This window comes from Siphateles boraxobius, unplaced genomic scaffold, assembly GCF_051911475.1.
Source record: "Siphateles boraxobius isolate OS27281-9 unplaced genomic scaffold, OSU_SipBor_1 130, whole genome shotgun sequence".
Classification (NCBI taxonomy): Eukaryota; Metazoa; Chordata; class Actinopteri; order Cypriniformes; family Leuciscidae; genus Siphateles; species Siphateles boraxobius.
This window is the reverse complement of record NW_027508734.1, coordinates 12,590,858-12,607,143: the sequence shown is the minus strand read 5'-3', so window position 1 is coordinate 12,607,143 and position 16,286 is coordinate 12,590,858. Positions and strand designations below refer to the sequence as shown.

Here is a 16,286-nt window from a genome sequence, read left to right as displayed (position 1 = left end):
GACAGAATCCTTTAAGGTTTTATATAGAACCTTTTCTTCTAAGAGTGTAGTGACTACATAAAACATTTTAATATTAAACAAGCAAACAAAAGGTTGGTGTCTGTTCCAGTGTTGTAGGCTACTATTGACTTGGGTATTTTATAGGGCTGTATCTTCAGAGCCAAACAGCTTGATGGCCGTCTCTTTGCCGTCACAATTTGGACCCGTCCCCTCGAAATCCGGAGGAAGGATTTCAGCACCAAAGTCCCTGAAGTATCCATCCAGCTCGTCACCATGAACAAAAACCTAGATCAACAGGTTCAAAGTTTTCATTTAAACAGTTTCAAATGCACATATGATTAGTCATGTGATCTCAATATGGCATGAATAAAATGGATTTGTGAGTGTTTTTTTTTAGGTGTGCAGGGTTTTAAAGGGGTGGTATAATGCCCCCACAGATCTTTTTTTTACAGCATGTTAAAATTGTCCCTCTTTGAGGGTCAGTAAAAACGCGTCGTTTTGTCTGTCCCTTTAAATGTAAATAAGCTGCTTCTCTCTGTACAGAGGGCGGAGATTAAGAGCGTGTGTGTGTGTGTGTGTGTGTGTGTGTGTGTGTGTGTGTGTGTGTGTGTGTGTGTGTGTGTGTGTGTGTGTGTTTTAGCTGCTCCGATTACCTCACACAGACAAGCACTAAAATGTTAGAAACTGTTCTGCCTTTTATGTTTAAACTGGAGTCTGACAATGATGGAAAGACTCAAGAGGAAGTGGCACATGCAGAATACAACAGGACGTTCCAGAATGGTTGATGAATTTATGTTGCTGATGTGGAGTTAACTATCCTCAATTAGCATATTCTGTCATGATAACCCATAAAATCGCTTGCGTGGGAACTGTTGTAAGACGCCTACAGAGTGACATGCTATTGCATTTGTGTTACATACTGTATTGCATGGGAAAAGACGGACACGACAGCTTGAGCAGACTCACAAATGTGCTCTACTACAACAACTCTTCTTAACATGGACTGCGTGTTCCCGGGGTTTATGTAAATTTTAGGGTTAGTGATGTCACTAACCCGGGAGGAATGTCGTGTAGTCCCTATCAGCCGTTTGTTGTACTCCTTAAAAAACAATTTCTTTAAAGGTAAATATATTCCTTTGCTTTGAACTTTGAGCGTTGTAATTTGCAGATGTTGTTTATGCTCAAACAGCAACATTACACACTAACTTAAGTTAGAAAAGTGAAATCATAATCAACCACCCCTTATAAAGTGGAAATAATTCATGCATTATTTAATCTCCTTTTGAGTTAATTTGTCAGAATAGTGAACAACTTAGTAGCCTACACTGTAAAGCTCTTTTGTGTGCCCTCAGTCCACTCACCCTCTCCATCAGTTTGCTCTTCATGAAAGGCTTCACCACATTATAGGTGGTTGTGAAGTACCAGGGCTGGTGGATCACATGCACCGCTTTGAATCGGGCCGGGAAAGAGTCCTGTATCATACAAGACAGCACAAGCTGTATGTAACCCAGCACTTCATGATCTTCCTTGTGATTTGTGAGTTATATGAAATTGTTGTGGTTTAAAGGCAGTGTAAGCTCTTACCTGTAACATGTCCACCATCTTCTTCAGCTCGGTGTGTTTGATGCCAGACGCGTGTTGCATCGTGAAGCCCTTGAAGTTCTCGATGAGGACAAAGCCGTTGATTTGGGTCTCTTCGTTTTCTAAAAGTTTCTCGAGAATTACGCAGTATGCACGCAGAGTCTGTGAAAAGATGCATTCGAGTTTGAGACAGGGTTACTAATTGTTAACAAAAACTAATTGCAAGCAAAAAACATTGAAATACAATAAATGTTAACTGAATTTTTTTTATTGAGTTTTAATAATAATTTTGTTTCAATGGGTGTAAATCTGTCTAAAAAGATAAGTCAACCCAAGGGTGTCACCTTTAAGCATTTTCTCTCTGGTAGTTACATTCATTCATTTTTCATGATACCAACAGACAGTACTGAACTCCTCAAGATCATTTTGGACTTGAGGAGCTCATACACCACTGGTGTAGATGGAATATCTAGTAAGATCATGAAGGCCATTGCGAACATCATTGTAGAGCCACTGGCTCATTGTATTAACCTTTCTTTATTTACTGGTATTGTACCTAAAATGAAAAAAACTGCTAAAATAATCCCAATTTTTAAATCGGGCGATAGAAATAATATGTATAATTACCGGCCTGTATCAATCCTACCCACCTTTTCTAAAGTAATGGAGAGGGTAGTATACAATAGACTTAGTGGCTATCTCGATAAACTTGATATTCTTGTTCCCTCTCAATACGGTTTCAGAAAAAAGAGCACAACATATATGGCTATATTAGATCTAATTGAACAGTTTTGAAGAGGGAAAATGTGGTATTGGTATTTTCTTGGACCTATCAAAAGCCTTTGATACCATTGATTTTGATATCGTATTGCACAAACTACAACACTATGGTATCAGAGGTCTAGCACTCGAATGCTTCAGAAGTTATCTAGTATATGATAGGGAACAGTATGTCCATGTCAATGATCATGACTCTACCTGTAAGCCCATAATCTTTGGGGTCCCCCAGAGTTCCATCTTAGGGCCACTCTTATTCATTTTATATATAAATGATTTTGTAAATTCATCGAAATTATTCCATAAAATCATCTTTGCAGATGATACAAATTTGTTTACATCACATAGTAATCTAGTTATTCTACAAAGATATAGTCAATTTAGAGTTAATCAAAGTTGACTCTTGGTTTAAATGCAACAAACTGTCATTAAATGTAAGCAAAACTAATTTTATCATATTCAAATCGACCAAGAAAAAATAATTTAAAAATACTGAACACTGTCTGATTAAAATTAATGACCAATTGATAAAAAGAGTGCATTCCACTAAATTCCTGGGGGTCCTCATTGACGAATCTCTTACCTTTAAAAGTCATATTGATCATCTTGTGAACAAACTTTCAAAGTATGTTGGCTTATTTTATAAGATCAGACATGTTCTTCTTTAGATTGAGTAGTCCTATCTCCAGCCCCCAGCACATATAAAAACGAGAACCAAACCACTCATATCTGGAAAATATCGTCGACATGTTCGCGCCAGTATGAGTGCTGTCTGTATAGGGGGCCGCAGATTTGGAACGGGATTGATGATGCCTTTAAGGTTTTGCCCTTTATCTCCAACTTTAAAAGACAACTAAAAAAATATTATCTATCAACCTATATTTAATATAATATAACTGTCTTTTCATGGACTACTGGGATGTATGTGTATGATTGCAGGTGTATGTATTTTTATATAGGCCTATGTACTGGTGCGCTTTGCATGCTTTCAGTTCTTTACCATTGTTTGGTTGCAGGTGGTAACTGTGCAACTTCTTGTTGTCTGTACCACTTCTTTTTCATAAACTATTGGCCCCCACCTAAAAGCTTTTTTAGCTTCTTTGGGGGACCCATTCACTATACCAAATTTTGATTCTGTACCCCCGCTGTATTATAGAATTTGCTGGTAGTGGTATTTGTGAAATAAATAAATAAAATAAATAAACAAAATTACTAAAACTATGGCTATAGCTAAAATGAAAACTAATTTAAAATATTAATAAAACTATAATGGTATATCAGTGATACTAAAACAACAGTTTGAGAGAAAGCCACAGTAAAATATTGTGGTAACACTTTACAATAAGGTTCCTTAGTTAGTTAACATAAACTAAGAATTAACAAAAATTCTACATAATTTATTAATCTTAGTTAATATTAATTTCAACATTTACTAATAGGCTACATTATTAAAATCAAAGGTTGTTTTTGTTAACATTAGTTAATGCATTGTGAACTATGAACAAATAATGAACAGTTGGATTTTTATCAACTAACATTAAAAAAGATTAACAAATATAATTGTTAACAAATGTGTTGTTCATTATTAGTTAATACATGAACTAATGTTAACTAATGAACCTTATTGTAAAGTGTTACCAGTGTTGTAAAACTCATTTCTAGGCTATTTGTTTTTGAGCACCACACAGTGCAAACTTTCTTTTCATTTTCAGTGATTAATCTGTATCATTTAAATTTACATCTGCGAAAAGCTTTCAGATGAATTTCAGATTTCAGTGTCTTTACTAAGCAGCAAGACTCTTGGGAAGTTTGTGGTCTGTTTGCGAGGTGGGAAGTCGTGTTTACAATGTCAGTCAGGTGCGTTCAAGCCATTTTCGTCAGAGTAATGGCGGTGTGCTTCTCTTAATTGACTACACAAAAATACAGCAAGGTTTGTAACTTTATACTTCTAGAAAATGAAAAACAAAGAGTATGCATCAGATGTGTTTTGCTTTTTTATGTTTTTAATTAATTTACGAAGCCACTGTAAACTTATCGTTAGGCTAAGCCTATATTGTTATTAGCCTACTTGAATATTTTGTGCAGGAAGTTAGCTTAGGCTATTTCGTTGGAAACTGTTTTCAGCTAAAAACGTGACACTTTCAGTTACACGACAACGGTGTTTTGGGGCCTGTAAATGCAAACTTTTGAAAATGGGTTTCAAAGTGCAAGTTTTTTGAAAATGATATGGTATCTGTGTAACTGTAAACTACAAAAAACGTGAATTTGTTAACACGGTGACGTAATGCACATGTATATTACGTGTTCAGTTTATAGGCTTATAGTGTTCCTTTAAACAGGGTTCCTGCACACTTTTTAAAGTCAAATTTAAGGCTTTTTAAGACCTTTTTAAGACCTGAAGAAATAAAAATTAATACCGTACATTAAGGGTGCGCAATATTGACAAAAATATATCTCGATATTTTCAACGTTTTGTTGATAATAATTAGATGATATTTTACTGATTGTGTTTTTGTGCTGGTGCAATGGCTAGTATAGGCCTGTTGTTGACAGCAGACTCACGAAGATATTCATATTTTTCATATTCTATGCAGTGGTCAGTTCACAGCAGTGACAGAAATGATTAATTAATGTGCAATAATTGCCACCTTAAATTGATTTCCAGGGGCATTTTCACCTATATATGGACATTTTTTCTAAACTTATTTAGAGTTATGCATCACCTTTTATGTCAAATACTAACATTCAAATTAAATTATACAGTAATTATACTTATTTATACAATAATACTTAACTATACAATAATTATACAAATGCATAAATAAAGCTATGAGATAGTTTTTAAAAAAAATCAATATTCAATATTTAAATATGAAATTTATTTAAATATGAAATTTCTAATTTTAACGTTTTAATTAAAGGGTAACGTTACCTTAAATATGAAACTAAAACCGCCAGTAGGCGGCGGTAAGTCACTGTCTTAATAAGCGAGTTGAGGGATTCGTTCAAACGATTTGTTCAAACGGCTGATTCAATCGGGAAAGAAGCAAGTGATTGTTCATTGAATCGTTAAAATGACTCATTCAAAATGCGGATTTCAGTCAAGAAATCATCGCTGTCTGCTGCATTGAGACTCTGCTACGGTTTCATTTTGAAATTCTAGTAGGCGAAATAAAGGGAAAACAAACAATATTGACAATATGGTGTCTAAAAAGTAACTCACAATGTTAATTTATTTTTAATTTAACTATTGTATAACATAAATATCACACTTGTGCACGGGAAAACGGCACTCTTACTGATGTGATATTCTAATATAAGAACATAATATGATATAAATATAAGACGAAAAACTAATTTGGGGACATAGGCCTACCTATAACTGCACACATCACGCAGTGAAAGCACGAGAGACAAATGTGATGTCAGCTCACAGTGCCTCGTACATCGTTAAAACAATGATTACAATATCATAATAGACAATACACATCGCACACCCCTACGCACATAAAGAATGAACTTACAACTGAACTGACAATTGCCAACTTTCTCCTCTCCTCTCTCGCGTGCAGGAGACAGACGTTACTCTGCCGCAAATGCGATGCGAATTGTCACGTGAACAAGCAAATCCACAAAGATAGAATGATAAAAAATAATACGTACGCTAATTAGATAGTTTTAATTTAGAAAAAATTTAGATATGTCTAAGTCGAAGTGTCATCTAAAATTTAAGACCTTTCATAAGTAAAAATAAGACTTTATAAGACTTTTTATGGCCTTATATTTTAAAAATCTAATTTAAGACTTTTTAAGACTTGTTAAGGATCCGCGGGAACCCTGTTTAAAGAATTACATCACCAAGTACTGGCCTGGAATGAATAATACAGCATTTTTAGTCATTTTCATGACTAAATTATCGTTTTGACAATGGTGTCATCTGTATGGAAAAACGTCTAATTTTTAGTACATTGTTGTCATGTAAACATATCTTTAATTTATAAAAAAAAAATATACAGGGTGAATTTGAAGTTATGGGCTGCTTTTTGCCACTCATCCTTAAAGTTTCCTTATTTAGCTGGATTCACTCTGTGAATTTCTTCATAAGATGAAAATTGTACTTTGTTTATACAAGCCAAAATTTAATAAAAATCATATGCAAACTCAGCTTTTAATTTGGTCATATTCTCTAAGAAAAGCTCAGTATTTTTGGACCGTAGATGGAAATTAGGCGATGCAAATACATACTTCATCAAAAGTGACCTCCTCTAGATCCCAGTTCTCAATGTTGAAGAGCAGCACCACTCGGCCATACTTGTCCCTGGTGGAGAGGATTCGTGGGTAACCGGCTTCAATGGTACTACGCACGGCCTCCGGGGTTAAATTCTCAAACAACTCCGGATAGTCTCGTCTAAAACGCACATAACCTGTCAAAGAGGGAGAAAAACAAATAAACTAATCATGATTTGTAAAATGTAAGTGAAAATTTGCCTTTTAATGACAAAAAGGAATCCCTGTAGTTTAAGAAGAGATCTCAACAATGTCTTTCTCACATTTGCCAAGATACCAAAGTCTGCAAACTACAGTCAGTGTATTCTTCAAAGACCAGATAATCTGAGCTGTTATCCAAATTATTGTACAGTTCTATATGACAATAATTTACAGTAGTAACCAAAAGTGATGTCCAGCCAAAACTGACAGCTTCACGTTTTATTTAAATATTATTAAAATGTGTTGAAGATTTTGTAAGTAAATTGCGTAGTTGTGCTTGGAGTCGATTATTTTATTTGTGATAACGCAATGAAACATGCCAAATTGTGCAGACATAATTTTTGTCGAGGCTGTCATACAAAGAAATTATGAACACATGCAAAAACAAGACAGAACCACTGAAATATTAATATCTGAATCGGATAATGCTGTTGTCAATAAATGCTTTGTCCTGTTAGCTTTTTTTTAATGTTTTTTTTTTTGGGGGGCATAGTAAAATAAAACCTGTAGCTGTAGTTTGCCAAATAATTGTCAGATAAATACTTTAACCAAGTCTAGTGTTTTGTTCATCCCTCATATATATATATATATATATATATAAAATAGGCCTTTGTAAAAAATCGGAAATATTTTCCTCATATTTTGATGGTTTAATCAAACTTGTAGGATCTTTAAAAACAAATATTCCCTTTTTGCCACTACTGTATGTGTAGTCGGCTATTTATTTTAATTTGTCTATATTAAAAAAGAAATTTCAGGGGCTGTGAAAGAGCAAGCTTTAACGTTTTTTTTGCATCCGTTTTGTGAGCAGTGTTGGGGAACGTTGTACTACAATTTTGCGTTACTCCCTAAAAAAAGTAACTAATTGCATAACTTAATTGCTTTTTATGGAAAGTAATGCATTATGTTTCTCTTTTTGTGTTACTTTTTCATCCAGACTGGCAGCACAGCTTAAAGGTTTGTTTGAGCGTCCTCTACTGTACAGAAGTGAATTTGCATTTTTCTTCAGGCTTATTCATTTGACTTTCTGAAAGAGACTTTACATTAGCAAAAAATTTGCACACAACCACTTTACTCCTGATTTCTCTCATTTAGGGACAGGAGAGCTGTCAGTCAATAAATGGGAAAACAAAGTAACTTGGATTATTTGAAAAAGTAACTCAAATATTTTGTTGTAAATTTAAACGTAATGTGTGACTTTTCTTGTCACTTGAAAAAAGTAATCTGATTACTAGTTACTTGTAATGCTTTACCCCCAACACTGAATAATAGCAATACTGTTTCTTGTCATTCTCTCTTAGTGTGTTTTGCTCCATTAATGCAGCGCTGCTCTTTTGCAGCATTTCGTCCTGTTTCTCATGCATTTAAAGGTTCAGTCATGTGTGCAAGTGTTTCTGTGGGCTGTGCATGTGTATTAGAAATGCCAGATTGTGTGAAATATGCAGAACATCAAAGCCCAGCCTGTCTGCCTGTTCTCAGCCCCTTTGAGAAAGAGAACCTGCCCTATTTGTGCACAAAGGGTCTCTTTCAAAGTTTCGTTAAAGCCCCAATTAAAGGCGAGATTTTGTCCCTGTCCCAGAGACGGGGAGGTCTGAGGATGCGTAGATGAAGACAAAAGCATATTTAGATGGCCACAATAACACGGTCTAGCTGGGAAACAATGGAGCTGCGTCATTTTGCAAACGTGTAAATGCATTGATGCCACGAGAACATAAAGCGCTTTACCTTTCAAAAGCTCATGTGCTCTCTTCACGTCAAACTTGCGTGCGCGTATGAATCTCAGCAGAAGGGAATCTGGTTTGTCCCCGAATTTTTCTTGCACAGCTTTGGCCAGATCGTCCCCTTCGCCTGCCTTTTCTTTTATCATGGCCCTCAGTTCCTTTATAGAAGACACTTTCCTCTCCTCTGTTTCATTTAGTTCATCTTTAGCCTTTGAGATAGGAAGGTGAATTTACATTTATGTGTAACTTAAAGATAAATGTGTTTATAGCAGCATGTAGTATAGTGATATACCTTCTGTTTTGTGTGATCCGAGACTTTCTTACATGGTCCGTACACCGGGCCGTGGTCCTTAACAGTCAGATGTTCGAGCTTAGCACGTAATGCTTGTTCCTCCTCAGACACCATGCGAAATGTTCCAGTCTAATGGGATGAAAATGAAAAGAAAGCATTTTATTATGTCACAGACAAGAGGGTTTAGAGAAAACTAATCCGTTTCTACATGACCCTGCTGGTGAGAGCCACAACTCTCAGTAAACCAGTGACTTTAATAATCCCCATCACATGACCCACTAGAACACCTTGAGAAACAAGGGATTAGTTCATCCCACCGAGTGCATTTAACAGTGGAGGTTAATGCAGTCTTTTAAGTGCTTATTATGGAAGTAGAAATAATAGTGTACTTACAGCAGCCATAATGCTGAGATCCTTCAGTGGCTGAACGGAAACTGTAAAAATAATATTTCATTTCATATTTCACTTTGTATTTTTTAGATTGAATCAATTTGAGAATTAAATAAAGACAATAAGTCTACAACTTTTGCATTTGGATACTTTAACTTATAAATAAAGCAAAATATTATTGAGAAAAAAGGTCAGAGGAAAGTTTATTCTTAGGATTCGTTCTCCAAAAAGGCTTTTCAAATCTTTGCTGCAATAATCTTGACCTTATTTGTTAAGATAATTTTTTATGACTCAATTTCAATGTGGTCATCATTTAGTTACTTTAAAAAAAAATATATATATATATATATTAATTTATTTAATTAAAATTTTAAAGTTTAAGTCTATCCTAGGATTGATGTAAACATAAAAATAGAACATTCCATGATTTACTGATGCAATTACATCTGAAGTAGCCTAATCATTTAAATACATAACTGATGGAAAAAAAGACCTGCAAATGAAAATGTATTTATAAAAGGGAATATTGGCATGACAAAACCTTGTTTGAAAAGTTTTTTGGAGAAAAAAATCATATCATCAAGCAGTTTTCCTGATCAGAGAGCAGAATAAACTCCTGGGATTTGTGAGACAATTACAACCAACAATTGAAATCGCAAAGATCTGCATCGGTCATTTAATAAATGAGTGAAGCAATAAAAGCATTTTTGAAGTATCAGTCAGTGGACCCTGAGTCCAGCTCAGCATCCTCTTAGCCTGTCAGCTCAGACACAGCAAGCCTGCAACTTTAATAACACTCAAAGACTGCGACTTACCTCAGCCGAGGGCGAATCAGAAGTGACTCGGAGAAGGGCTGAGAGAGGAGAGGAGAGGGGCGATGAGGACTGCAGGCGGCACTAAGGGCTGAGATTAACCTGTCACACCCCATAACTCACAACAGATTCATCTAATCTACATATTAAACATTCATGAGGGGAGGGGCCGACCGGGACCAACAACAAAACATCATCAGGTGGGCAAAAATGAGTGTGACTTGCATGAGATCTACAGTAATCTCTGTGCCAAGACTGTTGCTTTGTTTAATTGAGTTTATGATTTTGATGAACTATGCAAATGTTAATAACTTTTATTGATTAGTAAACAAGAAACAATGTAGAACAGATCAGTAGCTCATAAAAAATTTCAATCCAGGTTTCATGACACTTCTAACTATTTGAATCTATAACTTATGAACTGCCAAGCATTATATAATGTAATTGGATTTTTACATTTCTACACAAAACTCGGCATCCGATGCAAGAGTTTGCTGCAATAAAACAAGCAAAAGGGTTTTCTCGTACAATATAAATACCTAAACATTCTTGAATGAATATAAATCATATTTGCTTCAATCTAACTTGATTTTAAAGATACATTGTAGCGGTTAAAAAAACTAAATTCCATGCATTTTGCGGAAAAAACATTGTTTTGGTTGTGCTTTGGCTTTATGTGGTTGTGTGGATGAATATGGTTCTTTCTCATAACTAAAGAGAACGAGAGATACATAAAACATTCACTAGTGCTTAAGAGATATAACCAGTTTAGATGGAAAGGACCTCAAGCCGACTAGCTGAAGATGTTACTGTAGCTTTATCCATTAATAGACACGGTACTTCCTTGAAAATAAATTCCAGCACAATATAGCCTAATCACGATAGATGCTGTACAGTGAACTCTGTTAGAGCAACATATGGCAATTTATCTGTTCAATAAAATACCTTACTCACAAGTTCAGTAATAACACCATCTCCGCATCGCTTTTGCAACATTACAAATCCATCAATTCTTGCCATTTCCGAAAAGCCAATGTTGATTCTGGTATGAGCTCTGTCTCTTTCGCCAGCAGACTCCTTTGTTCGGCGTTTGTTTAAAACGGTTGATTCCCGAATCCCGAAGGTTTGAGATTTAGCGTGATCCATGTCAACCTTTCTCACTGGTTGTGACAACTAATGCATTCCACTCACACACGCGTCAAAGTAGCGGAGCAACTTTTCTCTATTACGGATATGAAGAGACACACATCCTGCCCTGTCTAAAATATAACAGAGTGAATCCGGGTAAGACAAAAACATGTTTTGGAAAAAGGATTGGTGATGTAATAATTAAATTGTTAATTTTGATCCAGAAAAGGTACTACATAGTGTACATAGTGATATTTTTTATGGAAAACGTAATGACCTTAGAATTACTTAAGCCCTTAATACAGAAGCCTCTGTCCACTGAATGAAGACGCACAGATCTAGAGAGCAGTGATGCGGTGAACGGTGAGAACCGAACATACATTCTCTGTCACGCTCCATTTATGATGTTTACCATTGCCAGACACTTTGACACAGAAGCGCATCAAATTATCCACTATTAACCACATTTTATGACATGCATTGTAGATCCGTACACAGAAGCTAACTGCATTTTTAATGTATCTTCCAAAAACAATGTAGACAGCAACAAACATTTCCATAAAGAGGTGATATTTTCACTATAAACGCATTTTTTAAATCCTTATTATAGGCTATATGCATCATCATGTAGCCTATAAGTTCTTAAGTTTAACTGATCAATTCAGTTAATAAGGCACTACTATAAGGCTGTTACCAGTAAAATAAAATCAGTTTCAACAATAATATTTTTAATTCATTTATTTATTTTCACTTCCTTGCATTTCATGGTTGTAAATATGATTTGACTTCATTGCTGTTATTTATTGTAATTTGCAACTACGTCTGCCTTTTGAAAATTGTAAATTGTTAATCACCTATTGTTTGTTCAATGCCTATTTTGTAAGTACAGGTCCTTCTCAAAAAATTAGCATATTGTGATAAAGTTCATTATTTTCCATAATGTAATGATAAAAATTAAACTTTCATATATTTTAGAATCATTGCACACCAACTGAAATATTTCAGGCCTTTTATTGTTTTAATACTGATGATTTTGGCATACAGCTCATGAAAACCCAAAATTCCTATCTCAAAAAATTAGCATTCCTGCAAAAGATTCCTGAGGCTTTTAAAAACTCCCAGCCTGTTTCATTACTCAATACCGCAATCATGGGTAAGACTGCCGACCTGACTGCTGTCCAGAAGGCCATCATTGACACCCTCAAGCAAGAGGGTAAGACACAGAAATAAATTTCTGAACAAATAGGCTGTTCCCAGAGTGCTGTATCAAGGCTCCTCAGTGGGAAGTCTGTGGGAAGGAAAAAGTGTGGCAAAAAACGCTGCACAACGAGAAGAGGTGACCGGACCCTGAGGAAGATTGTGGAGAAGGACCGATTCCAGACCTTAGGGGACCTGCGGAAGCAGTGGACTGTGTCTGGAGTAGAAACATCCAGAGCCACCGTGCACAGGCGTGTGCAGGAAATGGGCTACAGGTGCCGCATTCCCCAGGTCAAGCCACTTTTGAACCAGAAACAGCGGCAGAAGCGCCTGACCTGGGCAACAGAGAAGCAGCACTGGACTGTTGCTCAGTGGTCCAAAGTACTTTTTTCGGATGAAAGCAAATTTTGCATGTCATTCGGAAATCAAGGTGCCAGAGTCTGGAGGAAGACTGGGGAGGAGGAAATGCCAAAATGCCTGAAGTCCAGTGTCAAGTACCCACAGTCAGTGATGGTCTGGGGTGCCATGTCAGCTGCTGGTGTTGGTCCACTGTGTTTTATCAAGGGCAGGGTCAATGCAGCTAGCTATCAGGAGATTTTGGAGCACTTCATGCTTCCATCTGCTGAAAAGCTTTATGGAGATGAAGATTTCATTTTTCAGCACGACCTGGCACCTGCTCACAGTGCCAAAACCACTGGTAAATGGTTTACTGACCATGGTATTACTGTGGTCAGTTGGCCTGCCAACTCTCCTGACCTGAACCCCATAGAGAATCTGTGGGATAATGTGAAGAGAAAGTTGAGAGACGCAAGACCCAACACTCTGGATGAGCTTAAGGCCGCTATCGAAGCATCCTGGGCCTCCATAACACCTCAGCAGTGCCACAGGCTGATTGCCTCCATGCCACGCCGCATTGAAGCAGTCATCATTATTAAAACAATAAAAGACCTGAAATATTTCAGTTCATGTGCAATGAATCTAAAATATATGAAAGTTTAATTTTTATCATTACATTATGGAAAATAATGAACTTTATCACAATATGCTAATATTGAAAAGGACCTGTAAATTGGTTTATTGCTAAAAAAAAAAAAAAAACTTTCTTCCGCCACCTCGCAAACAACAAAATTATAAATAAATGCCCCAATTAAAAATGCTCTAAAAAGGCCTATGTATGTGATAATTTTACGATATAACATATGATATACTAGCACACGGGAAGAGTGTTGAAAAATACCTTTTCTTTCTTTTTGCTGTTTCTTCAGAAAAAGAAAAAAAAGGTTCCAAACTCCACAGTACCGCTGAGCCTCTAAGCAACACGTTGTGTTTTCTTACTGAACGAATCAGTAGCCTATTTGAACGAATCGAATCGTCTGAATTAATGATTCAAGGAAAACAAAACAAACAAAAAAAAAAGTGTAAAAATAGGCTACTTTCTAAAACAGATGAAAAACAGCAGTTGTAGCTATTACATACATCGCCATTGTCTTCATCCATAAATTCTAGTAAATATAAATTATGTTGTTACAATGCTATTCTTTGGCTTAGTGTGTGAATTTAATCAGCTCAGTGACAGCAGATGAAAATGATCATTGACAAATAAATAAATACACAGTTTATATATATATATATTTTTTTTTATTATTATTATACATGCATTCATATAAGACATGTACTATTACAAAATAAATGTTAAATATTTGAAATTACACAACATTTTACAAATATGCTACATAAATAGTTAATATCCGACTGTTGGTTGTTGACTTTGATTGCCATCCGCTGCTTTTTTTGTGGGGGTGACCTGTCCAATCCTGCACTGTCCTGTTGAAGGAACATAAATAAGTTATTCTTAAAGAAAACCTAAAGAAAAATTGCTTCTACCATTTTGATATGAGGCGTCTGAATTGAAAAGGATATGATTCGCATGATCATCCCAGATTAAGTTATTAAAGTATTTAGTTTCTAAATCTTAGTAAAATCGAGAGATAGGAGGGTCTAACCAATGCTCTTTTCCGGGTCGGCTGGGACCTAGGCTGAAGTCTGTTCTGAGTTCTCCAGTTGGGTTGTGAAGTGGTTATCTGAGGGGCTGGATGGTTGTAGCACTTCAGTTCCACACAAAGTTTTTGTGGAGGTGCCTGACTCAGACCTGCATTGTCCTGTTGAAAGAACAGATATAATCGTGCAATGCTGGGCAGAATTAATGGGTGCTTCTTAGACTAAACCTAAAGGCGTATCTTTTTTTTATATATAATTTTGAAATATAAAAGGATTTTAAATTGAGGACCTAGAAAACATAGAAGCATAGTTAAAGGCAATGTATTTTAATAAATTTTAATATAAGTAAAAACAAGAGATATAAGGGACTTACAGAAGCTTCTGTGCTCCATAAACACACCCTCCGACTCCATCTGGACACGGCTGCTCCCTGGGGAGACCTGGGTGGTTGCTGTGGGGAACACGGCGGAGCAAGTGTTGTATGTGGGGTCTTGGCAGGCACAGACACTCCCTTTTGGATATTCTTCTGTCTCTGCTTCTGCCCCCACTCTTCCCTCAACTTCTCCCTCTGCTGCCTAGGGATCCTGAGGTTTGCGGAAGACACAAGCACTGGTCCATTTTGCAAATGCCTCAGCAGCTCAGGGTTTTTAGGATCTCTCCTCTCTGAGATCTTGTCAATAATAAGTGCTCCCTTTGAACAACACACAGGCGCTATCTCAGGCTCAGGGATCTGTAGTTTTGGCCTAGCTCCGATCTTGTCCTGCATGGGTGCTCCATGTGAGGAGTGTGTGAGCTCCTTTGAGGCAGCCACTGGTGCCCTCTGTAGAGACTGGATGGGCATGGGCATTTCAAAAGAGGCCTTTATCAGATGTTTAGTCAAATGTTCAGGGATCCTGAGTTTTCCTCTTTGTTGGGACCCTATGGGCACAGGTGCTTCCTTCAGGGACGCAGCAGGCACAGATGCTATCTGTGGCTTTTTCTGCCTCCAATTTCTCCTCTGGTCCGTGGCCATTGTTGCATCAGAGAAACTTGAGTGCTGAGCTTTCTTCGATGCATCACTGAAGACCAGGGATGAGGTGAGGTCCTCTTTTTTAGAACTGGGAGAGCTCTGCTGGGACCGGACAAGCATACATTCTCCCTGTCTGGACCTGTCAGGCACAGGTGCTTTCGGTGTCTGCTGCCTCCACTGCTTCGTGGTCTTCAGTTCTCCCTCCTCATATTTCCCAGGCCTCTGCTTTCTCCACTGCCTTGTGGTCTTAGATGCATTACTGAAAACATGGGATGAGGTGAGGTCCCCCTTCTCAAATCTGGTGGGCACAGGTGCTCCCTGTGTGGATCTAGGGGGCACAGGTGCTCCCTGTGTGGATCTAGTGGGCACAGGTGCTCCCTGTGTGGATCTAGTGGGCACAGGTGCTCCCTGTGTGGATCTAGTGGGCACAGGTGCTCCCTGTGTGGACCTGGATAAAAAGGTTGCTCCCTGCATCATCTTCTGCCTCCATTGCGGTGTGATCTTCAGTTTTGCATCTGAGAAGCCTGAGTGCTGGGAATGAGCCGCCTCAGATGCATCACTGAAGACCAGGGATGTGGGCATTGATGTTTCTTTTGCCTCCACTGTTCCCCCCCACTGGCCTGGGATGAGGTCCCCATACTCAGCATCCTCAGATATGGGGTCTGAAACTTCCATTATCGCCCACCACCTCCCCGCAGCAAGGGCCGTAGTGAGCTCATCTGAGAATTCAGTAGATGAGGACTGCTCTGCACTCTCAAAAATGGTGGCCATGGTTGACATATTCATATTGATGTTGGATATGATGTAGAAAATGAACTAAGTGAACAATACTTTTTGCAATGTATATCTGTAAAACACTATGAAAGAAAGAGAAAGGGAAGAGATGATTTGAG

The 16,286-nt window shown here is 37.2% G+C and overlaps 2 protein-coding genes across 2 annotated transcripts; both read right to left on the bottom strand.

Annotated features, from left to right (window-relative positions):
* On the bottom strand, nt 1-10,168 carry rlbp1a (retinaldehyde binding protein 1a). Its single transcript, XM_077228064.1, has 8 exons — nt 10,065-10,168; nt 9,253-9,293; nt 8,860-8,988; nt 8,572-8,776; nt 6,604-6,782; nt 1,585-1,743; nt 1,362-1,472; nt 1-285 (listed from the first exon to the last, which is right to left on the bottom strand). The coding sequence occupies exons 2-8, from the start codon at nt 9,259-9,261 to the stop codon at nt 139-141; spliced, it is 939 nt and encodes a 312-aa protein (XP_077084179.1). The 5' UTR covers nt 9,262-9,293; nt 10,065-10,168; the 3' UTR covers nt 1-138.
* Nucleotides 10,061-16,164, bottom strand: LOC143736508 (uncharacterized). Its single transcript, XM_077227210.1, has 4 exons — nt 14,758-16,164; nt 14,390-14,545; nt 14,140-14,210; nt 10,061-10,163 (listed from the first exon to the last, which is right to left on the bottom strand). Exons 1-4 carry the CDS (start codon nt 16,162-16,164, stop codon nt 10,061-10,063), a joined length of 1,737 nt encoding a protein of 578 aa, XP_077083325.1.
* Between the last annotated feature and the right edge of the window lie 122 nt (nt 16,165-16,286).

Excerpts from the sequence above, each read along its gene's own strand:
- LOC143736508 (XM_077227210.1), bottom strand. The coding sequence starts at position 16,164 with ATGGCCACCATTTTTGAGAGTGCAGAGCAGTCCTCATCTACTGAATTC. Across the intron at positions 14,546-14,757 it reads TATGGAGCACAGAAGCTTCT|GACAATGCAGGTCTGAGTCA; the intron begins GTAAGTCCCTTA and ends TTCTTTCAACAG. Across the intron at positions 10,164-14,139 it reads ATCAAAGTCAACAACCAACA|GTTAATCTCAGCCCTTAGTG; the intron begins GTCGGATATTAA and ends GGGGTGTGACAG.
- rlbp1a (XM_077228064.1), bottom strand. Across the intron at positions 8,777-8,859 it reads CGGATCACACAAAACAGAAG|GCTAAAGATGAACTAAATGA; the intron begins GTATATCACTAT and ends CCTATCTCAAAG. Across the intron at positions 286-1,361 it reads AGAGCAAACTGATGGAGAGG|GTTTTTGTTCATGGTGACGA; the intron begins GTGAGTGGACTG and ends CTGTTGATCTAG.